Genomic DNA, 27,065 nt, shown 5'->3' on the forward strand with positions numbered 1-27,065 from the left:
TACTATTTTGCACTATTAGCACCATGGAAACGGGATTTGCTACGTCACCAGTACTAGGCTGAAAAACGCCATAGTCAGGGGCTGTGTGGCTTGTGCAGCGTTTTTAGGCTGAGAAAAAACGCAGCGTAAAAACGCCACGTGTGGCATCAGCCTCAGATTCAGGCTATAAGCTAATGTATTATTCACACCTGTAAATTCATGCATTATTCACACCTTTATAGTTTAGTTCTACTATAAGTTACAACTACCAGTCAGTAGAAGCATTAAACCTTTGGCATAGAAGTCAAACCCCCCCCATTTGTTCAGGAGTTACCCAGTTTTGGTGGCTTTCCCCCAGTTCCTCTTCCTCCAGCATAGTAGGTTCTGATGAAGTGGCGTGAAGCCATGAAATGCGTTAAGCTTTTGGTGTAATTCCAGTGCTCCGTCTACATTTTACTGCCTTCCCCCAGCAGCATTCTCCAGATTTTTGCGAAATCTACCAAAAATCCTGCGGCAAATTCTGAGTGTATGTGCAGTAAGCCCATTTGATGCATTTGCAAATGCGTGGGTAGAATTTTTCGGCTTCTGCTGTGATTTTGCACATGCACAACATCACTTTCTGGAAGCGTGCGTGATGTACATGACATCACTTCCACATATCGGGAAAAAAATTCCCCCCAATCAGCAAAAACTAAACCTTGACAGGTAAAAAAAAACAGCTAAAGGTGGAGTGAGCAGATCTTCTCCAGATATCCCCACCTATGGCATACCTCCCAACTGTCCCGATCGCTCAACCCACAGTCCCGGATTCTTACTGAAAAGTCCCTCATTTCCCTTTGATCTCCTGCACTGAAGCTAAAAAAGATACAAATTTAATTAAAAGTAGTTTTTGGCAGAGAGCCCAGAAATCTTAACCAGAGTCACCTGCACTTAGAAACATTGTTTCTCACTTTTAATTAAACAAGTAGCTTTTGGCAGAGAGCCCAGAAAGGTAAAAAGCCCCCCCCTGCACTGAGATACAATTGTAACTAATAAGCTGAACAGTTCTCTTAGGGTGCGACCACCTTCTGTGTGGCCCCCCCACCTGTCTGGCTGCTTTGATGGCTTACCTTTGTGTAAGCTTGAAATGGTATCAGTACTGAGATTAACTGGCCCCCTGCATGGTTAACACCTCAGATTCAGGCTGTAAACCCTCTGTATTGTTTAAACATGTAATCCCATGTACTGTTCACACCTTTTAATCCCTACATTGTTCACCCCCTGCAATGTTCACACCTCAGGCTCAGACTGTAATCACCCACATTGTTCCCCTGTTCACACCTCAGACAGACTGTAGGAGCAGTAGAAACCCACAAATAATCCCTGCACACTACAAAAAGAACATATACTGAGGTGGTACTGCAATTAAAACGTTTTTTAATATATAGATATTGTGCAGACTGTAAGAGCAGTGCCAGCATTGTGTCACTGTATGCTGCCTGTGTGTGCCATACAGCATAGGGCAGGCAGAGTATGGCACACGCAGGCAGGGTAGGGCAGACAGAGTATGGCACACACAGGCAGGGTAGGGCAGGCAGAGTATGGCACACACTGGCAGGAAAGGGCAGGCAGAGTATGGCACACACAGGCAGGAAAGGGCAGGCAGAGTATGCACACAGAGGCCGCATAGGGTAGGCAGAGTATGGCACACACAGGCAGCATAGAGCATGCAGAGTATGGCACACACAGGCAGGGTAGGGAAGGCAGAGTATGGCAGGTTTTTGCTGTACTAGAACCATTACTATGGGTACGGTGATGTGATAACACGCAGGGCCGCTGCTCCCTATAAGCAGAGTATGCAGTCTGCATAGGGCACCAATTCCCAGGGGGGCACCATCCCAGCTGCTCAAAAAATCGTTTTTATATATTATAACATGCCCCCCAACACTGTCCCGCCGGTTTTTATAGCGCATCCTGCGGTCCCGGATAGTTCAGTCAATCTATGGGGGCAATTGGGGGCACTTACTATGGGGGCATTGTCTATGGGGGCTATTGGGGGCACTTAATATGGGGGCATTGTCTATGGGGGATATTGGGGGCACTGTGTGTGGGGCCCCTATAGTAGGTGTTTTTTTTATTTTATTTTAACTTCCGTAATATTTGGGGGAGTGGGCACAAAAGTAAATTTCTGCTTAGGGCACCCATTTGGCCAGCAGCGGCCCTGATAACACGGGTGTGGTTTCAAGTGGGTGCGGTTTCAAAAGGGGGAGTGGTCAAAACTGGCTTCCATTATCGGCCCTCCACCACATAGGTCGGAAAAATTCCGGCCCTCTGTACCACAGAAGTTGGACAGCACTGTCTTAGGGGAACTGAGACTTGCAGCTTAAAGGGCAATTTCACCTTTTTCTGCAAAACTGTAATAACACATAAAGCAGGACCCAAAAACCCCCAGAAATATGTTCAAACTTTAAATAACCTACCAAATTTAGTCAAATGGGAGTGGTATTTAGGGGGTGTGGTTGCAAAAATGGGAGGAATGACGTACGGGTGGGCGATATCGGGCTAATTTGGTCGTTGGGGCCAAACAATCAAATTAGATTGACGGGTATAGGGGGCTGTCGGTTCAGGACCGCATCAACAAGCCAATGTTGTCCCTGATCCTACTAAATTTTAAACCTGCCCGATCGAGATCTGGCGATTCTAAGGGACGGATATTGGCAGCTAGAATCGGCCAGTGTATGGTGACCTTGAGGTTTGGGCCCTTATTGCAAATCAGCCAGCAATACAATTGCCCAAATATTTGTAATTCCCCTAACTTTCCGGCCTCCCTACCTCCAACTTGTCTTTAAATAGTGTTGGTTTCATTTTACTATTTATTAAATCATACCCCCCAACTGTCCCGCTTTTCGCGGGACAGTCCCGCTTTTTATGGTGCATCCCGCTGTCCCGGATAGTTACATGAATGTCCCGCATTGCGGGACATTCATGGAACTATCCGGCACAGCGGGATGCGCTTGCTGTAGCCGGATGTTCTTGCTTCTTCTGCGGCTTCGTTATGCCTCTCCTTGTGCAGCGTGACAGGCCCTTTTATAAGGTTGTGCCTGTGGGTGTGACGTCATTACGCACGGGGCGCAACCTTATAAAAGGGCCTGTCGCGCTGCACAAGGAGAGGCATAACGAAGCCGCAGACGAAGGCTGCGCCTATGGAGGTACTGTGAATGGGGGGGCTACTGTGATAGGGGGACACTGTGTATTGGGGGGGTACTGTGTATTAGGGGCTACTGTTTATAGGGGCACTGTGTATTGGGGGCTACTGTGTATTGGGGGCTACTGTGTATAGGGGCTACTGTGTATAGGGGGCTACTGTGTATAGGGGGCACTGTGTATGGGGGCACTGTGTATGGGAGACTACTGTGTATTGGGGGGTACTGTGTATGGGGGGCTACTGTGTATGGGGGGCTACTGTGTATGGGGGGCTACTGTGTATAGGGGGCTACTGCGTATGGGGGGGCTACTGTGTATGGAGGGGCTACTGTGTATGGGGGTACTGTGTATGGGGGGGCAAAACTGGTACATAGTTATAACTCACTTATAACTGACTGCCTTCTCTCTATATTTGTATTTTAATGTAGGAGTTGCTATATTGTTTTCCTTAGGTCGTTCAGTATGAGGGTATAGCACATTTTCGTCTGTGCCCGCTATTTGATCTATATAAAAGAGGTATTTTTTTAAAATGGGGTGTGGTAATTGGGGCGTGGCCACAAAAGGGGGCGTGATCAAAAAAAAATTGTCCCTCTTTTCATTTTTCAAATGTTGGGAGGTATGATTAAATAATGATAAAAAATGAATTAAAAAGACAATTAACACGACTAATTTTAAACTATAACTAAGGATGAAACCTATTTATCAGTGATCTTTAACTTTACATTATACCGTAGCTTGGCGCAGCACTATCATCAACAACGCAAAGTGGAGATATTGGTTACTGCCCTCACTTAACATGGCGGAGTCAAACTGCGATCACATGGCTTCCTGGAATGTGACAGAGTTGCCTCTGGGTTTTCCGTGTGCGATTGGGTGCAGGAAGATGGAAGCGACCAATAAGCAAAGGGGATTTTGAAACTCGCGCTTGCGCGAATAATTTGAATGTGTTGCTGGAAGCAGAAGCAGGATGGGACGTGCGTGATGTTGTAGCGGAATAGCGGGGCCCCTGGAATCACCACCCTACTGCTCATCATAAAAATGGATCTACAGAGCCATGCACAGTAAGTGTTTTTTTTCAGCAGATCGGTGAACTTTGCTAAATACCCAGTTCCTTGAGTAAAAATAAACAGTTTAATGCGCGTCAAGACAAACAGCACACCGAACACTGGACAATAGCATAGGAAAACAGGCGCTACATGTCCTTACAATGTGTTAGCGCTAACTGTGGGGGCTTATATAATAAATATACATTGTAACTTGTCAACCTGCAATGCAAAATGGGAAAAGTGTTTAGCGTATGTAATAATGTTATTATGACTATAATATTTTAATAACTAATCAAAATGTGTTCGACATGCACATAAACAGATAAGTCAGTCAGCGAGCAGTATTACTGAATATTCCATAGATCTAGTTGTGCAGTGGGAAGTCAGTGCTTTTTAGTTATATAAGGGTACTTCCTGTACATCACTGATGTGAATTTCAGTATTCTAAATCATACAGAACTCTACATTCTGCATGGTGTGATAGCTTTATCCTATATCTGTTAGTGATTGAATTTCCTTTACTAGACTCATAAATATATATGTCAGCTGTATACAACTGTTTGTTATAAAACACACATACTAGGCAAATAACTTGCTATTGGCTGCTACACATTTTTTTTTCTACAAAATTGCTGCAAGACTTGTGATCATCAGTACATTGTATCTAAAACCAACTCGTTGCTAAGGCCAGGAAGAGATTTATAACATAAGTATCCTGTACTATTTTAGAATGTAAGCATCCTGTACTATATAAGAGCATAGGCATTCTTTGATATAGAAACCATTTACCTATATAAAGGGATAAAACAAGGAGGCAGATATTCATGTAAAATAACCACACCTATTTGCTTTGCTCTGCTTTTAGTATAGTTATCCTGGTACAACATAAATAAGTGTATGGTAACTTTAACCATCACCAGTACTTTGGCATATTTGTGCTAGCCTAAATGTCACTGTGTATTAATGCAACAGGTTTTGGAATAAAAACAGGTTTAATGTAATGAGTTTGCTAGTTCATCTAATTTACTATTATGGGTGAGATACTTTGCACTGCTTGGAAGATGTGATATAAATTGAATGAGATTAGTAAAAGTTCCCCAGTTTGGTTTTTTTTACTCTCTGTTGCTAATTCATTGGATGCCCTGGTACTTTATAGGTTGGAAATGATAAATTACACTTTTGTACTTGAGCTCCCAGGGAAACCGTGGGCAAATTTGCACTTGAGCAGTAACTCATAGCAACCAATCATATTGTTGCATTCACTGTTCTACTTACAGCTGGCAGAAAAAAGCTAGTCACTGATTGGTTGCTATGGGCTACAGCCCACGTGCAAAATTGCCCAGTTTTGATAATTCAGCCTAACTCACTTATAGTAAACCAGGTTAAAATGCTGAACTATAGGAAATAAGGATGCCAGATTGTGCTGTAGGGTTTTTCTGTTTGTAAGGTCTGGCATGTTTCTGCCAAAAGATGCCATAAAATTCTAAGTTTATCTCTGTTAATGTCTAAAAATCTCTTTGCAGGATGTTTGAAGCCCATATTCAGGGATACAAAGGCGATGATCCACTTGATCTTTGGGAAAGGTATATTTAATAGTAGAAGTCTCTTATTTAGTGGGTGTGTTGGGGATCCACATGATATCCGTTAATCCAACCTCTGCATTTTCTGTAGGTATGTACTTTGGGCAGAAGAAACTCTCCCCCCACAAGAGAAGCAGAACATTTTTTGTTTGCTTGAGCGTCTAGTTAGAAACTTCATAGGAGACAAAAGATACAGCAATGATGAGCGATATCTGAAGTACTGCATCAGATTTGTGAGTTATTACATTTTCTTTCTATTGATGATTTGTTTTATGTAGGAATTATTCTGATGGTGTCATTTCTACTTTGGTATAAAGTTAGCAGCAACCAAAAAAGGAAGGTCCAGCTATGTTTTCTTCCCAGAAGACTGCCTTCAACTTGGTTCTCTAAAATGCATCTATTCTGCTTTTGCTGAATTACAGTTACCAGCATGACTTAGGCCTTCATATTGAGGAAAGGGTAGACATATTTAGACCAGAATAAATACTATGTAATTCATATATTTTGGGTAGTTACCTGTGAGACTGTATAAAAAAAACACCTTTCACAAGTAATTACCCCAGATATGAAAAATGTAGTATGAACTTTCGTCTGTGTTCATAGTGCCCAACCCCCCTGTCTGTGAGTAACAATATATCATTTTTTTTTATGTAGTTGTAAATTTGCTTCCATGTCCTACCTACAATAATCAATTCCCAAAGAGATCCCTTATCATGTTGTACAGTGAATTTGTTTTCCCTGATTTAGAGCTTTAACCATTAAGTAACAGCACTAGCAATTTACTAGACCCTGATATCTTTGAGCAAGCACACCTTAGCCAAAGCCTACTCGCAGCTGCTGAAGGGCTGCCCAGTGGTTCCTATTCTTGCAGAAATCTGTTATATTTACGTCTTCTATAGCTGCTGTAAGCAATATATATTAAAGGGTACCTAAAGGCCATATAATGTACCCATTGCATATAAGATGGTGCACAGATTATATTGTACCCCAGCTCAATCAAATATCTTTACTGCTGTCCAGAATAGCATATTTGCCCTTTGTATCCCCCAAAGCTTCTTCAGATACTCTTTCTTCAGTTGACAGCTGGATATATTTTGTTGCATAATTTATTTCTTACAATTTGGTCCTTCTTTCTGGGTTTATTTTTTAGCTGGCTATCCAACAATGATGCTTTCTATTAAGCTAGTTAGTATAACCTCATATTTAGAATAAAGCAGTACAAGCAACTCCTTTAATTCTCTCTCTGCAGGCTGAAACTATCAATGAGCCAGCACAATACTTTGAGTACCTATATAACCAAGGCATCGGCCATCAGTCTGCCCCTCTGTACGTGACATGGGCTCAGTTGCTAGAGACACAAGGAGACCTGCAAGGTGCCAGTACTCTGTATCAGAAGGCAATTCACAGCCATGCAAAACCTAAAGAAATCCTGGACCAGCACTTCAGGTAAACTGCCATTTTTCTGAGGTCGATGTTAATGTACGTTTAAAAAAAATAAGATTTGACCGAATGCAAAATTGGATAAATGAATGTACTGTGGCAGAATGATAGTTATAAGTATATTATTGATGAATTCATTAAGAATAATATAATGTGGAAATAAATATTAATGATTACTTCATTGGCCATAATTATATATTATATTTATTAATAAATTGCTAGCAATTCATTAGTGTGGTGCCAAAAAAAATCTGCAAGATTTATAGCAAATTATACACATGGGGGCCCATTCATTAAAGCACGATGACCACGATTAGAAAAAAAATCTGAAGTTTAGAACTTTTCGTACTGTTAACGATATCGTTAAAAAAAATACAACTTTTTCGTGATACGTTCGTTACTCCACATCGAAAGTTTCGTTATTCATTCAAGCTAAGGTCGGAGCTGCAGAGTGCCATTAAGTCCTATGGAAAGCTTCCGAAATCATGCATTGAAGTTTCAAAGTCAGGTTTTTGCACCGTTTACGATCGTTCTGAATCGAAAATTTTGTAAGACCACGACATGAATTTTCACACATCAGAAATTATCATGGTTACTACAAAATTTTTCCAATCTTGCTTTTAACAATACAAAATTTGTGCTTTAATGAATGGGCCCCTAAGTCTAAATGAGCTCCAAAACTTGTAATAAATAAATAATTATTTATTATTGATATCTATGCTTATGTTAAAGTCATTTATCAAACATGCATTTGTCACATTGTGTTTTAGTAAACATGGGAGCAGCATAAATGTTGTTAAGAATATACAGTGCCTTAATGGTTAGCTTATAGAATTTTTTTATGAATTTTAGTAAATGCCTAATTCACACTATCATGACTAACTTTATAGTGCTTATAGCTTAAGGGTTCTTTTAAATTGTACACAAGGACAAATTATCATACAAAAATGCTTATTTCTGTGTTATTTTTTCTGTTTTAAAACAGAGCATTCCAGATCAGGGTCTCTCAAGCAAATATGCAAAATCATGGTATGTCATTAATTGATTTTAATATATCCAGCTGTATGTGTAGGCAAATATCTTTCTAATAAATACAAATTTTCAGTTTGTTTAGCTGGTTTTATATGTAAAAGTACGCATTATCTAACAACTACCTGTATATCACACATATATATATATATATATATATATATATATATATATATATATATATATATATATATATGATTTTACTAAGGCAAGAGCTAGACTGCAACAACAAAAAAAAATTATATATAAAAAAAAAAAATATATATATATATTATATAATTTTTTTTTTTTTTTTTTTTTTTTGCAGTCTAGCTCTTCCCTTTAGTTAGAGCTGTACCCTCACTGCAAACAGGATTCTGATTTAAAAATCCATTTGTATCTCTGCTGTTGCTGGCACAGAAGAGTAGATACAGCTTGCAAAATCTTGACCATATCAAAGATATTAATAAAAAATAATTTAAATCACAGTGTGCATAAGATTTCTCAAATACTTGTTTTTCCCCATAGGTGCCCTTGTGGAACCCCTCAGGAATTCTCAGATTTTAAATCAAATGAACTCTACTTCATCAAATGTGGATCAATTATCTCTTGCCAAATGTGAGGTAATTGCCGCCTTGTATGAAGATTCTAGTCAACTAATTTTATCCCAGTACCTAAAGAGAAATCCTACCTTTTAAGTTAACAATGTCCTTTTCTAAACAACTTTTCAGTCGGTTAATGGCACATGCTCATTGTCAGTTAATTGCGCTTGCTGTTTTTGATTGGCTAGTGTATTTAAAGACATTCTGCCAGAAGGAAATCCCCTCAGTGTCTACCAAGGGATGGGAACTGCCTTGAGAACATAAAAAGGGGAGGAGACACCAAAGACCTCATTGGCTGCGATAAACCAGTAAAGGATAATTATGCTAAGGTTCTTCTTTGAGATCCAAAAATCTACCTAGACTTCCTGAGATCAATTCAATACCCAGTGTGTACCCTGTCAGTGCAGGAACAATGACATTCTTATTGGCTGCTTATGGCAGGGACCCCTTTGGGTATGGACTGGGATTTAAAATGGGCCCTGGCAATCCAAACACACAGAGGCCCAAACAGCCTCCCACCAGCCCACTAAATAGTGACTGTCTGGCATCTTACAGCAGCCCCTCTGGCATTCGCCAGAACCTACAGTTTGCCAGTCTGGGCCTGGACAAGATATATTTGAAGGCCAGCAGGGCCTTCAGGACAGATCCATGGAGTTAGATATGGAGGCACATGGTATATTTTTAATGGGCTCCTGTTATAAGGCAGTACTGTACAGTATAGCACAATTGCAAGTTTGCTATATCTTTAGCCTGTTATCAGAGATGTTAGCTTCAGAGACAGCGCTAGTTTCAAATCAAACCTATAGCATGCTTTTTAACTTGCCAATACTTGTGTGGATGATTACAGTACAGCTGCATAGAAACAAATGCAGTCTGCATTACATAACTAAATCATATACATAATCAGCTATGCAGTGTAAGGGTTTTATAGGAATCTAAATCTGTTTTCTCCATCTTATTATCTAGAGTTCTGCTCCTTCACAAATTCACACTTCTCAAGAATCTGCATGTGATGTTGATAGAAGTGGGTAAGTGGTTCTGCTTTTTTACATTCCCGTTCTTAATTTATTTTCTAAATACATAAACTAGAATCTACTCCCCTGTGCTCTTATCTTTTCTCCAGGAATAAATGGGTCACCATCTCCAAGTCAGCTGTGGTTCCACAGCCTGCTAAATCTGTGGGTGTGGAAGTTAAACAGGTTCCTATGTACTGTAAGGATAAGCTGGTCTGTTCCGATTCTGAGCTTTCGTTTGAGGAATTCCGAGCAAATATATACAAAAAGAAATGTGAGCAGCGCAAAAAGATGCAGCAGTGGGGTACGGTTCTTGTGATTTTGCTTTCCATATACCTAGATAATAAAAAAGTTGACAAAAGAAAGCATCAAAGCTTATTTTTATGGGCTAAAAAAATTTAATGCAGCCAACACCCAGTGATGAGATGTTCACATTTACATTTATTACATTTGACCTTGACAACCAGACAAAGCAATTATTTTGAAAACACTATTTTGGTTTAAAGCTTGTCTATGTTACACCTTCCACTCTGGTCAAGGGAAAATCCCCTTACCTTGCAAGTCATGTATTCTAATGTAGAAGCTCTCGCAGCAGCAATCAATTGGGCCAGTTATATCTCCTATTGCGTGTTGAAGGGCCATATTAAATTAGAATGATGTCAGGCAGTGAAGTCTATGGATACTTTGAGCATTCTTGGGGCCTTAAATGTTCTTTTTGAGTATCCGCATCCAGCCCATGGTGCTCCAGTTGGACAGCCTTGGTATAGGTTATTACATTCTGTTTTTTTACTTAAAATTGAATGAAAAACTAAAAACTAAAGTCTGCTACTGAGGGGTCATAAGCTCCACCCTGTCAGCATCACATTGACTGAGAGCTGGTCCAATTATAGATCACGACAACTTAACATACAGTGTCAGTGCTTCTGCACCAAGGAGAATGTTACAGCAGAAAGCTACTAAACTGCAAGATTGGCACCTTTGAGGCAGTGGACATCCAGTGCTTTCTGAGCTGAGGGCTTTTGCTCTTTGTATCACTTTCTCATTCCTTAAAAAGATGTTTTCTTCTCTTCTGCAAAATGTACAATTTAAACTCTTTGGGGTTATTTAAGGCACTAACTTTTGTCCAGGATCAGTAATCCATAGAAGCCAATCAGCAGGTAGCATTTACTGGTCACCTGTTTGAAAGCAAACATCCTATTGGTTGGTATGGGTTACTCCTCCTGGGCAATCTTAGCGCCTTTAATTACATATTTTATTACATATTATTGCTTTTTTTGTCAGCTTAGAAGACCTAAATGCTGGATAACCAAAACAACTATACTCTGTTCAGCCCAAGGGTATTTTTATAAGCACAAGAGCCATTACTCAGATTAGCCTGGTTCACCGCTACTTTGCTTACTCTGCATGTCTTTAGCACACAGGTATTGAAACCAACCAGCACGCAGATACCTAGGGGCACATTTACTAAGACACGAATCTGAACCGAATTGGAAAAATTCCGACTTGAAAACAAACATTTTGCGAGTATTACTAGTATTTTTTGCGATTTTTTTGGCGTCTTTACGACTTTTCGGAAATTGTCGCAACTTTTTCGTTACCAATACGATTTGCGCGAAAAAACGCGAGTTTTTCGTAGCCATTCCGAAAGTTGCGCAAAATCGCCCGATTTTTTCGTACCGTTAAAACTTGCGCGAAAAGTTGCGCCTTTTTCGTAGCGTTAAAACTTAAAAGGTGCGACGTTTTGCGCAAGTTTTAACGCTACGAAAAAAGCGCAACTTTTTGCGCAAGTTTTAACGCTGCGAAAAATCACCAGATTTTGCACAACTTTCGGAATGGCTACGAAAAACTCGCGTTTTTTTCGCACAAATCGTATTAGTAACAAAAAAGTTGCCAAAAAAAATCGCAAAATACCGATCATTACGAAAAAAACGCAATCGGACGCATTCGGCCCGTTCATGGCTTAGTAAATGTGCCCCCTAGTGTACTGTTATTAGGTCCTGGAAAGATGCTTTGTATATGCTTACTTACAACAAGCAGCTCAGGTTCATTTACTAGTGTACTTACTGCTTGTGTATCTGATGTTCAGGATTTAAAGTTTGTACATTTGTGGGGTGTTTTTTTTGTTTTGACATGTATACTATTTTCTCTGCTCATCAGAGGAAGAAGAAAGGAAATACAAGAAGGTTAAGGAGGAAGCTTCTCTCCAGGAACAACTCTTAAAGCAGAAGATGGAGCAGCTGAGCAGCCTGCTGAATGTCCAGGGAAGGCAGGATGTGCTGCCCCAAAGCACCGCTAGGCAATTGCCTGAGGTAAGTACCATCCTGTTTAGGACAATATTGCTGTTAAAGGAGTCTTCGATGTTATGATAGGCAATGTAATAATAAGCAATTTTTCAATATGCATTATCCGTTTAAAGTTATTTTTTTAAAGGGAAACTCCACCTAAACACACCCTAAGCTTTTTTAAAAGTAAACATAATTTTAAGTAACTTTGCAAATATACATCAATTAAAAATCATGAAAAGGCTGCATATTTTTTAATGAAATAATATGATTTGAACAGTTACGACTGTAGTCGACTGTCTACGGCCTGCGTCCTCCAAATCCCATAATTCCTTGCACACATGATGTCAATAAGGGAAGGAACATCGCAGTGCAATTCATTGTGGGCTATGTAGTTCCTGCATGCTGTCTATAATCTGGAGATTTTTTTCGAGATGTTTTAGGCCCACCTCCCCTGACAGTATTTCAAATGCTGTTTTGAGAGCTGGATTTCAGCATTTAAAATGGTATTTATTTATACTTTTTGAAAGAATTGATTAAAATGTTAGGTATGTATATTAGAGGTTTCAGTGGTGTGTGGGTCTCTTTGACAAATTTTGGAGTTCCCCTTTAAATGTATTTTGCAATTGAAAGAAATATTTGTTCATCCCTTTATGTTCTCCGGGTATGATTCTTATACAAGTCAGATCTCCTTCAGTTGTTTTAATCAACTTTTATCAGCTGGTGGCAACATTGTTTCAGAAGTCAGAGCCAGGGCTAAAGAATATAAACAGACGGATACTGCTTTCATTAGCAATTACCCTTACAAATATTTTTGCAAACTTTTAATCAATGTATATGGCTTAGAATTACATTTTTTTTTTGTATTATGAACATGGCTTTAGGGAGGTGGGCCCATTTAATATGTTTACTTCAGGAGCATATTTTACATACTTGATGTGACATTGAAATAGCAGGCAGGGAGTTTAACTATTTATCTGTGGAACATTTGCTGGATCACCCACAGCCAGGAGTGGATTGGCATCTGCTATGGCCGGGGGCATACTCTGTTCCCTCTATAAGGTGCTGTGCCCCCCCTTGCAACTATGCTCCTTGGGCTCAGTATAGACATTTTCTAGATAACTGCCAGTCGTTTACATTCTTTTGGTTCTAAAGTGTACTTTGTGTGTTGATCAATTACAGGGTGACTTCAGGGAAGATACAAGGGGGTGCTGAAAAAGAAGCTCTTTATTTAAATATTGCCAATGCTGTTGCCCACAGTCAACAATCAGATCTTCTTTGCTTTTGTTTTCTAACTTATAGACAATTGCTCAAAGCTAATCTATGATTGGTTTCTATTGGCAACATCACAGGTGATGTTTAGCTTTTATGTTAGTAAATTAGCCCATTAGTCTTGTTTTTGTGGCACTGCATGTGCCCAGTGCACTCTGGGCCTATAGACTCCATGAGGGTGAGGGAGGAAATTATTTTCTCATGTAAGGTTCATCTATCTCCAGGCTTTCAAAGTACCCTAGAAATTAGCTTCTTCAATACCTGTGTGGTTTTAGCTGCCTTTAAAAAAAAAAAAAAAAAAAAAGATTTAAACACAAAGTAAAAGCTTTCCACTTGTTTTGATCTTGTCTGGTAGAGTAAATGGATTGCTTTATTTTTCCTACTCAGGTCCCCCAGACAATAACTAGCAATGTTTCTATAGCTAGTGGGTTGAAAATTTCAAATCTTCCAGAGGCAGAAACGCAAGCATCCAGTGTAAAAGATGATCCAATAATTTTGCCTAGCTCTCATGTAGCATGTCCTTCTGTGCCACAAATGGCTCCTTTTGGGAGAAATGAGTGCAGCCCTGCTCCTGAAGAGTGCATGCTTCCTCCAATGGATCAGAACTCTATTCTTTGTAAAGCAGCATCAAATGTTCCAAGAGCTCATATTGCTGAACAAAGTATCCTGAGCAAACAGCAATCTAATCTTGATAGATCAACAGCGACTGTTCTTGAGATGTCTAAGCAAATGTAAGTATAATACTAATGGCTTATGGGTAATATTTTACTGACATTTAAAACAGCTTACCTGTATGTTTTAATACATTTTACTGAACAAATATTGGCATTTTTGTAACAGTTTGTCTTGCTTTACATGTTCCCATGTCTGTAATTTCTACTTTACTACTTAACAGCAGTAGAATAGTACATTGTGCCTAATTGGCCCATGGAAACTGGTCCAGAGATAGCCAAGCATTATGGCAGCACCCATTCAAATAGAAACATGAAAGATTGTTCTGTGAACATTGTAAGTTATAAAATAATAACTTCATTGCTTGGCCAGTGCTGCCTAACTGGCTTTGGTGGGGCCCAGTTTAAAACGGAGTGCAGCCTCATTACCCAAGATTTTGTTATAAATTAAGAATCGTAATAACTTTTTTTATAGCTGAATTATCTGGCATTGCCTGGGAAATGTAATACCTCTTAATATAAATTAAAGTACTATAGATCACCATGGTATCATTGGTCAGAGAGGCAGGCCTCTAATCAGCATTGTTCAGTAAACCAAAAGGGCTGGAAACCTTTGCATTTGGTTGTACCCTAAGAAATCCCAAAATCTGATCAAAAATAGTGTGCCATTATATGGAACAGCCTGGTGCCATGTATGTATGTCAGTATATTAATATATCATTGTGAATGCTGAAATATACTCAGTAGAGATTTTGTAGGAACATGCTGATGATGCCTCTTGTTTTTTATATTAAAAGATGTCCAGACACAAGTACACAAGGTCTCAGATTTCAGCCTGGAAAAAAGGAAGGTAACCTCTACTTTTTTTTCTTCTTCGTATGCATCTCTTTGAGCTTTTGCTGTTTTAAAGATATATTGTAAAGTCATGTTGAGAAGCATTATGGTTCTATCTCATCTCCTCTTATTTGTTGTGGACTGCTGTGCTCTGTGTCAGGACAGGGCATTATTTCTAATATTTTGGGGGACACTTTGGGATGCCTAGAAAGGGTGCACAAAAAACAACCCCATCATTGCATGAGATGTGAGGCACTGCATCACAGAGGAGAGCTGTATTATCATTAATCATATGTTGTACTTTTGATACTTCCAGCTGCTGCACCTGGAAACTTATCTGGATATTTAGCAAACACATCGCATGTAACTCCCAACACTTCTCTAGGCTTGGTGCAGGCCACTCCATCCAAAGTACTGCCTTCACCCACTGTCAATACTAAGGAAGCGCTTGGTATGTGATTTTATTCTTCAGTTTGCACTAGTTTGTTTTGTTAAATGTATAGCTGCACAGTGAAACGTCAATTTTACATCCCCCTTTAGGTTTTCTCTTCTTTTACACTTTCCCCCATTATATACCATTTATTGTCAAATATAAGGATATTATAAGTTACAGAGAAGTTCCTTGTCCATATAAAAACATGAGGCCAGGTTATTGAACTCCGAGATGACCACTAATATTTTTATATCAATTGATGTCACCAAGTGTGTTAACATATTAGCCTGCTTTGGCATCCTAGGTGGTGGGCAAATGGGGCTGCAGTAATCATTTTGTGTTACTGACCAATGATTGAATCATAGTCCTGCATAGGAGTCTATTCAGGACTGCCTTAACAGAATGATGCAGTCCTCATTTGAATGTAGATACCTGGGCAGTTTTCAACCAAATATTAGTTGGGATGGCCATAGTTTTGGGCACATGGAGACAGTTAGCTTCAGACTTAGTCCAGAATTGCTAAATCAGTAGCCAGTGCCACCCATTTATGGCCAGATTAGGGTTCTCTGGGGCAAACTGAGACAGATCTGTGGGATGGTCAATTACCATTTGGTTTGAGATTTAGAGAAACATGAACTGGCCAAGTAGCAGACGTTAATAATTTTCTACCTGTGTTTATTCAGAAACCTGTAGTCTGAGTCTCATCTACTGTTTGTTTGTCTGATCTGTAGGTTTCATAATGGACATCTTCCAAACATCCACGCTCCCAGATAATGTGGAAGAGGAGGAAGAAACGCAAGATGAAAATGATCAGGAGTTTGAAGCCTTTTGCAGAAATGACTGTAAGTGGCTTATGTTTATGTTGCAGTCAGTGGAGTAAGGACATGTTAAGATGCTTAAAGGGGAAGTTCACCTTTCGATTCATTTTTCGTATGATGTAGACTGTGGAATTTTGAAGGAATTTGCAATTGGACTTAAATAAAACATTTTTAACTTTTTTTTTTTTTTTTTTTCTGTTTAGCAGCTGTCCAGTTTGGTATTTCAACAGCTATCTGTTTTCTAGGGTCCTATTTTCATAGCATCCAGGCAGTGATTTGAATGCGAAACTGTAAAAAGTATTGGATGGGCACTGACTATGAATATAAATAATAGGGTCAGTGACCCTCTTTTGGAAGCTGGAAAGAGGTATAAAAAAAGGCAATTAACTCAAACTATAAATAATTATAAAGATGGATTGCAAAGTTTTTAGGCATAGGGCACTCTATAACATACTAAAAGTTAACTTAAAGATGAACTATGTTAAAGCATCCAAGATAAGACACATTTGCTATACCCAGAGTGCCAGTGGGTAAGCAGTAAACTTGTTTTATGCCATGCAAGAATTATACCTTGTCACAGATGGATCAGTCTTTTGGCATATGTTTCTTCCTCTTGCCTAATGTATCACATAGCTTTTCCTCAGGCAGTGCAACAGTAGGTTGCCTTTTTTTTTCTTTTGCCACTTAGCTGAAAAATTGCTGTGGAGAAAGTACCATCAATATATATTGTTTCAGCTTCCCAGGAACAACTCTGTCCTGATTTTTACTAGGAGCATTTAATTTATTAAAATGTAAGTAATCTGCAAGGAAATGTTCATTCCTGATCTTATTTCAATCTTGTTTTTATGTGAATTATTTTGTAGACAAAACTAATTCTAACACTGTTGGTTTCCTGGGACTGCAGAATGTTGCCCCTGCATTGCCATCTGCCTTCTGCATCTTTGAAGACAATGTTAACAAAGTGAATGAGTAAGTGCGCACACTGATTCCCTGGATAAACCTTGCTATCCTGGGTGCCATACTGAGCTGATTTTTCTTTTGTTTTCTCAGCTTACAGAGCAAACCAGTAGAAGTAAAAACACTCCGCGAACGCCCTGTGCTGAGGCCTCCTTTGAAATCTAATGTAAGTGGGGTGGGCCCTTTAAAAATACCCCTATTAAACAACCTGCAAGCCCCTAAAGTTGCCAAGCTTTTAGCATCTCCTTACAATCAAAAGGGCATTTATTGCTTAGGTGAAAAGATTTTGAAACTTTTGGGTTCAGTCCCCCTATGTGAAAAATCCGGGATAAATCTTTGTAGAGTTGCCCTGGTCATATTTTTTTTGTATGCAAACAGTAGCAATTGTTTCAGGCCAGCAACTTGCAATCATTTAGATAATTTTGTAAATTTTAGTTTCAGCAGACACCAACCACATTATTCAAAAGTAATAATATCAAGATGATGGGCAGACCCTTGAAATGTGCAATATCCCTTTATGTATGCAGAGTCTCATTCCTCTGAAAGGGGATGAATATCACCCTGCTAAGGCTGAGGGCACACAGAGCGTAGGCTATGCTGCTCTCTGCTTGCATTTTTTTTTCAGGCTGAAAAAAGCAGATGCGCTCCCTTCCCCAGCTCCATTTATCTGCACTTAAAAGTATATCTTCTGCTTGTGTGCAGGCACACGCAGCGGAGCGGAGGTCAGATCAAACACTAAAGCAGCCATATTTTGGCCGATATCCATTCTGCTGCACCATACTCACTCCTGATTGGCTTTAACTGCACAGAGAAAACAGCATGGCCAGAGACCAGTTAGAGTTCTGCAGATGTGGGGCTGCTTGAGGAGATCAGTGTCTATATCTCTTTAACGATGGCTTCCTTTTGCAAAATATCTTTCTGAGGAATTCTAACAGAATCCCTAAACTTAGTGGGATGATTTAATCTCCTTTCAAGCCACTTTAAAGCCATTAAATGAATGTAACAACATGCAATGAAGGGTGCTGGCTAATGACCCTTCACTAATCCTGTGTTATAAATACAGTATTTCTGTTTTGATGCACCACTTCCAACCAATCTGTTATGGCTGATCAATTGCACAGTGCTATGGCCTTGAAGGTCAGCACAATTAAACCTTTATGTAGCAGTCAGTAAGGTACTCACTCAAGTTTTTAATAGTGTTTTATAAGGATCTGATTAACAACACACTAAATGTATCACCATAGGAGGAGGTCAAGGCAGCAGAGTCCTTGGTAGATGACTGCACAGTGTGGGCTGTGCGATGCAACAAAACTCTAGCCCCCAGTCCAAACAGCACAGGTGATTTTGCTCTGGCGGCCCGACTTGCATCTACTCCTGCCAACAAGCAGACAGAGTCAACATGGCAGACCGTGGAGGATAAAGGTAACCATTGGTAGACAGGTTTAAATGCAAAGGGGTCTGTCATCAATTTGTGAAAAATATATTTAAATGCAGTATAGTTTTGATAAATGGTATATTTATACATTTGAGTATATTTAAAAGTATATTTATACATTTGAGAGGCTAGCCAAACTTACAGTAGCATGATTGTTTGGTGGGCCCCCTTCTTTTTATACGCTGTTTTTAATCCTGGGATAAATCCCAGAGATTAAAGTAAACCTAAAGAAAACTGAATGGAAAATTTGTTTAGGGTGTTTATTTTAAGCATTTTTGCAGTCTACTTTTTTTTCATTTAAGTTTTTATTCACTGCCAGTATAATAAATGTATAATAAATCTGTTCCTGTAACTTGTCACAGTTAGAGATATACCATCAGAAGGATAACAGAAGTGTTCTGATGTTGCTCTGCTCAAGAAAGAGATTAGTTGCCCCTTTTCTTCTCCATTAAATGTTCCCCTATAAACACTTTTGCACCTAGAACAGTCAAGAAGAACCACAGAACCACGGGAGGTAGTCTGATGCATTATTTATATACCAGTGGATAATGAGCTTTGTCTGGCATTAGCTTTAGGTCAGCCCTTGTATAGCCATCTTTAACCAGCCCAAGCAAAATAAAGAACACCCACTGCTTCCCACTTTGTTTCACATTTCTATTGCTTTTGATTTGTCATTTCAGAGAATGTAATTGCTGACAGTGTTGTGCATACTGTTTTTGACTTTGCTGAGGATAAAGTAATTCAAGTCTCCAAATCCCGTAAGCTAAGGTATTGTATAGTTGTACTGTTGTATGCAGCAACTACTTGTACTTGGGCTTAATTATATAATTAAACAAATTATGAGCAAATTATCAACAAATTATTATGTAGGCCAAGCTGCTTTTGTGCATGTATAATAACTGTACATCTTTATTGTTTTTATTTTTAGTCCTATACAAGAACAAAGCCCAGAGCATTCCAAAATCCATGGGCCAGTACAGTCTCCTTCATGCACCATTCTGCCTGCTGAATCTCCAGCAGCTAAGTTTCTGTCTGAAGATGTGGAGCAGACTGGCCAGAAACTGGCAGCATGCAAACTGTCAGACACATTGCACCAACCTGTACTGGGAAGCCTGGAAGATCCCTGGGGGATAACAACACAAATGCTGGATGCTCATGAAGAAGAACCAACAGAAACAATTGTTAATGCTCCACCTGGTAAAGTGTTCAATGCTTCAGAATGATCAATTATATACAGTCTTGCAAATGGGTTAAATAGAATAATGTATAATGCAGTAATATATGATCTGTATGCATGTAAAGGGGTTGATACTTTGTGCTGTTAAAGATGCCTTTTCTTAAGTAATTATGCAGAATAATGTATGGCCTAAACTAAATTTTCTAATGTGGAGATGTCTAAAACCCAGTGTGTCTGAGATTGCAGCTAAATGCTTAGGTTCATATCTTTTTCTGTAAATTAGTTCATTATAAACTATATTTTTATTTTCCTGAACAGAACTGGTTATTATTGAAAATGCATGGGATGATAAACTGATCGACCGTCTCCTGTCTGAACTGCCTAAATCACTTAGTTCCCACGAAAATTACTATCAGTGGCACACAATGGTTCCTGTTTTGAAACCCAAGATGGAAGTGAAGCTGGGTATGGACTTTTCCTTTTATCTTTTGATTTGGTCTTTATTTGAGAACATGCAGTTCTAAAAAAGTCCTTTAGACAGATTCAGTAGCTCATCTGCCTTTTTATTGGAACCTCCATTGACTCTACTCAACCGATATCTTGCTGAAAATCGGGCAAATTTGATTTTTTTTGTAGTCGGCCTGGGGACTGCATCGGCTCATTGATGCAGTCCTCGCTCTGACCGCTCATATCTCCATCGTTTGGCCTAAGGCCAAACAATCGATTAAGCCCAATATCACCCACGTTAGGCGGACATATTGGGAAAAAACCCGCTTGTTTGGCACTCTTGCCACACAAGCAAATCTTTTAATATTTGTTGGCTACCATACGACTACCAAACTTTAAATGTTTTCTAAATTCTACTAATCAGCTTTACATTCAAGGACATGACCCCCTTCTGTGATTCCCCCTTTGTGCTTTTATAAGGATATACTACACACTGAACTGATTTTGAATTGGATTTTTTATGCTAAGCATCTACGCAATATGCAAGATAATACACAACATGATACTGTATGGCCTCCTTTAGGATAACACTAGGCATGACAGCACAGGCAGCACACTTTCCATTAAAGTGAAGAGTGTTTAGTTGGTGCACTTGGTCACATTGGTCAGGCCCGGATTTGTGGAAAGGCCACAAAGGCCCGGGCCTAGGGCGGCACAAGTTTAGGTGTGGCATGCCGCCCCGCCGCAACAGTTTTTTTAAATTTGGCTCCCATACGGAGCAGTCGGGACCTCTCCCCACTGCTCCGTATGGGAGTTTAAATGTACGTTTGCGCATGCGCACTGGGGGGGAGAGGGCGCCGCACGATTGCGCATGCACACTCGTGGGGGGGGGGGGGCGGGGGCGGCTTCGGGCCGCCGACAAGTTAAATCCGGCCCTGACATTGGTAACTGTGGCTCTGCATACAAATGGCCTTACAATGTCGGAAAAAGACAAAAATAGCTGCCCTGTACCTCTGTGAATATGTCTTGGTTATTTATGAGAAGGAAATATTTTTTATCATAATGATAAAAGCCACACCGGTTTTTTTTTTTTTTTTGCCAAGCTGTGTTTCCAGTAGCTAGACCAAAAGCTGTGGCTCAGTGAGTAGCACTTCTAACTTGCAGGTCTGGGGTGCTGAGTTCAATCACAGTCAGGGCACGATCTGAAAAGAGTTTGTATGTTCTCCCCGTGTCTGCATGGGTTTCCTCCTGGTACTCTGGTTTCCTTCAGGCTTCAGTGTGTAAATGCGATTGGGACCTTGGTTTGTAAGCTCCTCTCCAGGGCAGGGATTAATGTGTGTGATGAAAAATATCTGTAAAGTGCTGTGGAAATGTGTTCACTTTTTTGTATCAATTAATTGTTCTTTTCCCAAAGGATCCAGTTCTTTTTATATTGATTATCTGCTTGGGGAAGGAGCATTTGCGAATGTCTATCAGGCATCATTGTTGGGTAATCAGAAAGTTATATTAAAGGTAAGGAATCCAGTAACCAGTATTCCATTACTTACTGCCTATTGCACTGCAAATGTTTGTTCCCTAAATAAGTATTGTTGCCAAATAGGTACTAAATTATACTGACCAGTTACCCTAAGGCCCCATGAGGCGAATTGTCTCAGAAGCATTGAATCCGCCTGTCACTCAGTCGATATTTACCAAGTAACGCAAGACTTGGTGTTTGTTGCCGGTTATCGGCTGCCTGTGACTGCACCCGGATTCAATGGATTCAATGCTTCCAGGTGCAGACACAATTAGCGTACAGGCCTCATTGGGCCTTACCCTTAAGAAACCCCCTAACAATTGCTGTTGCTGATACACCCTTATTTGAGTGTGCTATTACCCAGTAAATACAAGCAAGGCTTCTGCAAATTTTTCATCATTTGACCACCAGAGGGCAGGGTTTAGTATCCCACCAAATAATATACTGTTAGGGTGAATGTTATAGTTTTATTGCTAGTTATCGCATTGTTTTTTTGCTCAGCAGTAGCGCATCCATTCTGACCATTAAAAAACAAACAAAAATAATGCAATACCTAAATCTGTATTCTATATTTTCATATTCAGGTTCAAAAGCCAGCCAAGCCATGGGAGTTCTACATTGGAACACAGATAAGAGAGAGGATAAAGCCAGAATTAAGGCATCTATTTATAGGCTTCCAGGCTGCACATCTGTTTGATAATGGAAGTGTGCTGGTTGGTGATCTGTACAACTATGGCTCACTTCTGGTAAGATTTTCATCTTTTATATTGCTCTGACCTATTCGGCTATGCCTCCTGGTTGGACTCAAACCTAAGACCAAAGTGCTGCAAGGCAGTGTTGCTAACCACTGTACCACCATGTTAAATAGAGTAAAATGTCAGTATCTTTCTTCTTTTTAACCCCCTAAATCACAATCTAAATCTTTCCTTTTAAGGTTATTTGTCAGAGGTTCTTCTTCATCTTTCTATCTTGCCTGCCATTCTTTCTTGCTTTATAGAATGCCATCAATTTGTACAAGAAGCTGAGTGAGAAAGTCATGCCAGCACCACTAGTCATGTACTTTGCCATCAACATTCTGTACATGGTGGAACAGCTCCATGACATTGGCATTATCCATGGAGACATCAAGCCTGATAACTTTGCAATTGGTGAAAGGTAAGTGTCCTACCAACAAACCTTATATCTATTTTCTATTTGGTAAAATTATTTAAAGGGCAAGTATATCTCAGGCTAGAGTGCCCTCCACTACTCTAATAAGGGTCCTACCAATATCACAGTTGGGCTGCCATTTTGATGCCAACTGTTTTGCTATAGCAGTAGTTTTTACACTTTTTAGACTGAAGACCCCATTTGAGGTGCAACATAGGGCCAGGGCCTATTCAGCCCATTCAAATGTTAAAAAACTATGAGAGCATTGCTATAATAGAAATCCTGCTATATTTTGTAAAATATATATAGCACAGAAATAAGACTTCAACCCTAATATTCCTGTCATGTTATTTCTGACAGCAAATGGGTGTATCATTTGGGAACCACTGCTGTAAAATGTCAAACACAAACGGCTTTGATCAGTTGTTTTTATTCTTGTTCTGTCTCTCATCTTTGTTTTTCTGGGGGCATTTTGCAGAACCTTCATGTTTACAAATGGGTACTGAAAACTGGATTTGTGTTCAGAGTTTTGTTTGTGTTCTTGTTCCTGTTCTGATATTCAGTGACAGAACTGTGTGATGGGTCATGGCCCAGAAAGCAATAACCATAGCAAAACTCTGAAATGTAATGAACACCAGAAGTGCTAAAGGAAATCTCTTTGCATATAAAGGCAAGTTCCGGAAGATGCCTTTTATGTTTTGCCTTTAAGTAATGTAGAATCTCTCTTGTGTCAGGTTTCTGGAGAACGAATCCTGCAGCCTTGATTTCGTTTCTCATGGTCTTGCACTGATTGATCTGGGTCAGAGCATAGATATGACTCTCTTCCCTAAAGGAACTGCTTTTACTGGAAAGTGTGAGACTTCTTGCTTTCAGTGCACTGAAATGCTGACTAAAAAGCCATGGAACTATCAGGTATTGTTCTCTCCTTAAAATAGCTGGACCTTGACTTTTGCCAAGAGCAATGTCGGATAGCTGCTATGGAGTTCATAAGAGGCCTCTGCTGCTTTGATTAATGTTTCACATTCACATTGAGCCTAAAGCTAGATGTGCCAAGCTACTGTGCCAGCTGCCTCCAGCAGAATGGAGTTGGGTGTATATCCTTTTGATCACATCAAGCCTGTGAAATGCATGGGCGTTCCATTGTCAGGCTTAAAGGCCACAAGACTAAGGGCATATCCTTTTTGGCCTTCCATCTCTTTTTATTCCTCATTTATTCTATCCCCCCTTATTTTTCATTTTGTAAGAATGCAAGGACATTCATATGTGAATTGAGTTTCTGGAGGGCACATTTGAGCTAACCCATCAATTCACAATGCAGATGAGGTCTGGAACTCTCAAGCACCTGACTTAAGCTTTCTGAATATTTTTTCTTAACACTAGTTAATTTTCCAGGTGAGATAGATGGGTGATGTGCCCTAACAAAACACTGATATCAATAATCCCTGAGGCTTTAGTATGAAAATTTTTATTACAATATTGATACATTTGTTAATTTAGAAACTATCTTGGGTAAAAAAAAAAAAGAATTCATCAATTATTCCTGTGATGCTGGTTACAAATAGTGATGGCTTAAAGCAGGGATCCCCAACCTTTTATACCCGTGAGCCACATTCAAATGGAAAAAGGGTTGGAGAGCAACACAAGCATGAAAAATGTTCCTGGTGGTGCCAAATGAGAGCAATAATTGGCAATTTAATAGTCCCCATGTGGACTGGCAGCCAACAGAAGGCTCTGTCTGGCATTATATTGGGTTTCTATGCAACCAAAACTTGCCTCCAAGCCAAGAATTCAACAATGAGCACCTGCTTTTAGGTCCCTGGGAGCAACATCCAAGGGGTTGGGGAGCAACATGTTACTCACGAGCCACTGGTTGGGGATCACTGGCTTAAAGGGACAAGATGACCTCTCAATACATTTGTATAGATCATAGCTGGGTTCCCAATTCTTCCACTGCAGTGGTTTAGAACGATTGGGGTTTACCCCACCCCCCCCATTGCTCAATATTTAACATTTATGCTCCATTATAAGTCAGTAACACTTTTACAAAATAAGATTTAAAATAATTAAACATTCCTCGTTTAATATAAGTTTATAGAGATATTGCAGGCTGAATGAAAGCATCTGGTGTACGCCCGTTCCCTATAACGATTAATTGCACGTACATTAGATAAATCCATAATGTCATTTGTTTTTAAGTGGTATTGATGCTGCTTTTGCCTTCATTACCAGCCAAATAAAATGTTGTTTTTGCTTTCAGACTGACTACTTTGGAGTGGCTGGGACAGTTTACTGTATGATGTTTGGGAATTATATGAAAGTGAAGAACGAGCAAGGAGTCTGGAAACCAGATGGCACTTTTAAAAGGTTTTTGCCTATTCTTTTTCAATAAAGCTTCCTAATAAGTGTTGCTGTCAATTGTAACTTAGCAACTCAGTCCGTTGTCCTAACCATGAACTGCCTAGATTAAACAAGGTAACCCTCATAACCTCTGTTGTGGAGCGTGTTTGCAACGAGCATTTGCCTTTATACTTTACAATCTAAATTTTGGAACCAAAATAGCCAGTAGTATCTAAATCATTTACCTGAGAGTTTTGCCACTAAAGCCCTGAGGGTTATAGCATTTTATACTCTTGTCCATTATACCAATGGCATATATGTAGGCTCATTAGCTGACAGGATATAGTGATGGTTGTGGCTTCTGTGATCTAAATATTTGTGCCTCTGGCCATTGAGCTTTTCATCTTGTGGTTTGATCACATTGAGTGGAAACCAATGCTTGGCATATTCCATAGAGAGCAGAGAAGTTTTTGCAGTATATTTTCATAAAAATATAATTGTTTAGTAGTATGTGCCATTGGGTAATCCTGAACAGAATTACCATTCAAGCACTAAGGGCTGCCCTCTGGGATCATACAATTCACAGTGCATGCTAACAAACCAAGGGCACATATACATGTTTGGTCACATCAGCCAATTAATGGGAAGAGCAGACTTCTTCCTATTACAGTTAAAGCTGCATTATTTATATATACACTATACACATCTATATATATAATATTATATATAAAACATCTTTTCCCTTGAGCCACCATCTTGTGATGGTCTGTGTGTTCCCTCAGAGATTCGCCGACAGGAAATAATGCAGCTTTAACTGTAATAGGAAGAAGTGTGCTCTTCCCATTAATTGGCTGATGTGACCAAACATGTATATGTGCCCTTGGTTTGTTAGCATGCACTGTGAATTGTAGGCAACCCTAAGTGCTTATATATAATGGAATGTTTGCCTTGTGTTATATGTAGCATACCCTGACTTTCTTTCTGTTCATGTTGTTTAGATACCAACATGGGGGGGTTTGGATGGAGTTTTTCCACACATTATTGAACGTCCCTGATTGTCACAGTCCTTCCCCCCTCCGAGCCCTTCGGAAAAAGCTTATGTCCACCTTCACGCTGTACACCAACAAGATCAAATCGTTCCGCAACAGACTTATCATCCTGCTTTTAGAGAACAAGCCTTCCCGTAAATAGACTTTTAAATCCAAGCTCGATACTTTGTGTAGGTTTTATGGAAATGTATGGAAGTACCTACTCAACTGGGTGGCCTTTGGAATAAGAGGTTGAAAAACAGAATATTTTCCAGTTCTTCAGGATTAAATAAAGATAAATCTGCAGTAATTCCTGCAAGAAGGAAAGGCCTAATACAATGCAATACATTCAAACGGTCCAGACTTCGTAGTAGTAGTGTGTGCAAACGGCACACTTTTTGGATTTGGATTCCAGCCAATCTGTTCACAGTTTGTATTGTATTCCTAGTTAAGTAGCGGGCTCGCACTTGCCTTGATTAGATCCTGCCTGTGTATTAGGCAGAAAGTATTGTATGTGGTGCATCCATATTTTTATTTTGTAATATTCTGTACATATTTCGTTTTTTGCGGGGATAAAAAAAAAAACTTAAAAATACAACTGGACTATATTAATAAAAAAATATATATAACTCGTTGCATCTGTGTGCTGAAGATATACTGAGCAGGCCAAGTTATTCTGAAGCCTGCTCTAGCATTTTTATTAGTGGTGTAGAAAGCAGCCCCACACATTAGCCCAGCTTCCAACCTTCTATTGCTTTGTATCCAAGAGTACATTATTGCTGGATGTCCCGTGCACTGTTGCACTGTTGCACAATATAAACAGTATAGATATAGGACCTGTTATTCAGAATGTTTAGG

At 39.6% G+C, this 27,065-nt stretch overlaps 1 protein-coding gene across 1 annotated transcript; it reads left to right on the top strand.

Annotated features, from left to right (window-relative positions):
* Window positions 1-4,114: 4,114 nt before the first annotated feature.
* On the top strand, window positions 4,115-26,792 carry bub1 (BUB1 mitotic checkpoint serine/threonine kinase). Its single transcript, NM_001079362.1, is given in 25 exon segments — window positions 4,115-4,223; window positions 5,732-5,791; window positions 5,880-6,021; window positions 7,038-7,234; window positions 8,214-8,257; window positions 8,765-8,859; window positions 9,805-9,866; window positions 9,962-10,155; window positions 12,009-12,160; window positions 13,793-14,136; window positions 14,874-14,926; window positions 15,227-15,361; window positions 16,075-16,185; window positions 17,025-17,130; window positions 17,212-17,284; window positions 18,363-18,540; window positions 19,234-19,321; window positions 19,482-19,750; window positions 20,049-20,195; window positions 21,592-21,689; window positions 22,278-22,439; window positions 22,691-22,848; window positions 23,577-23,754; window positions 25,100-25,206; window positions 26,178-26,792. Coding segments are annotated over 25 exon segments (3,369 nt in total). The 5' UTR covers window positions 4,115-4,200; the 3' UTR covers window positions 26,371-26,792.
* The last annotated feature ends 273 nt before the right edge of the window (window positions 26,793-27,065 follow it).

Source organism: Xenopus tropicalis, chromosome 5 (genome assembly GCF_000004195.4).
Source record: "Xenopus tropicalis strain Nigerian chromosome 5, UCB_Xtro_10.0, whole genome shotgun sequence".
Classification (NCBI taxonomy): Eukaryota; Metazoa; Chordata; class Amphibia; order Anura; family Pipidae; genus Xenopus; species Xenopus tropicalis.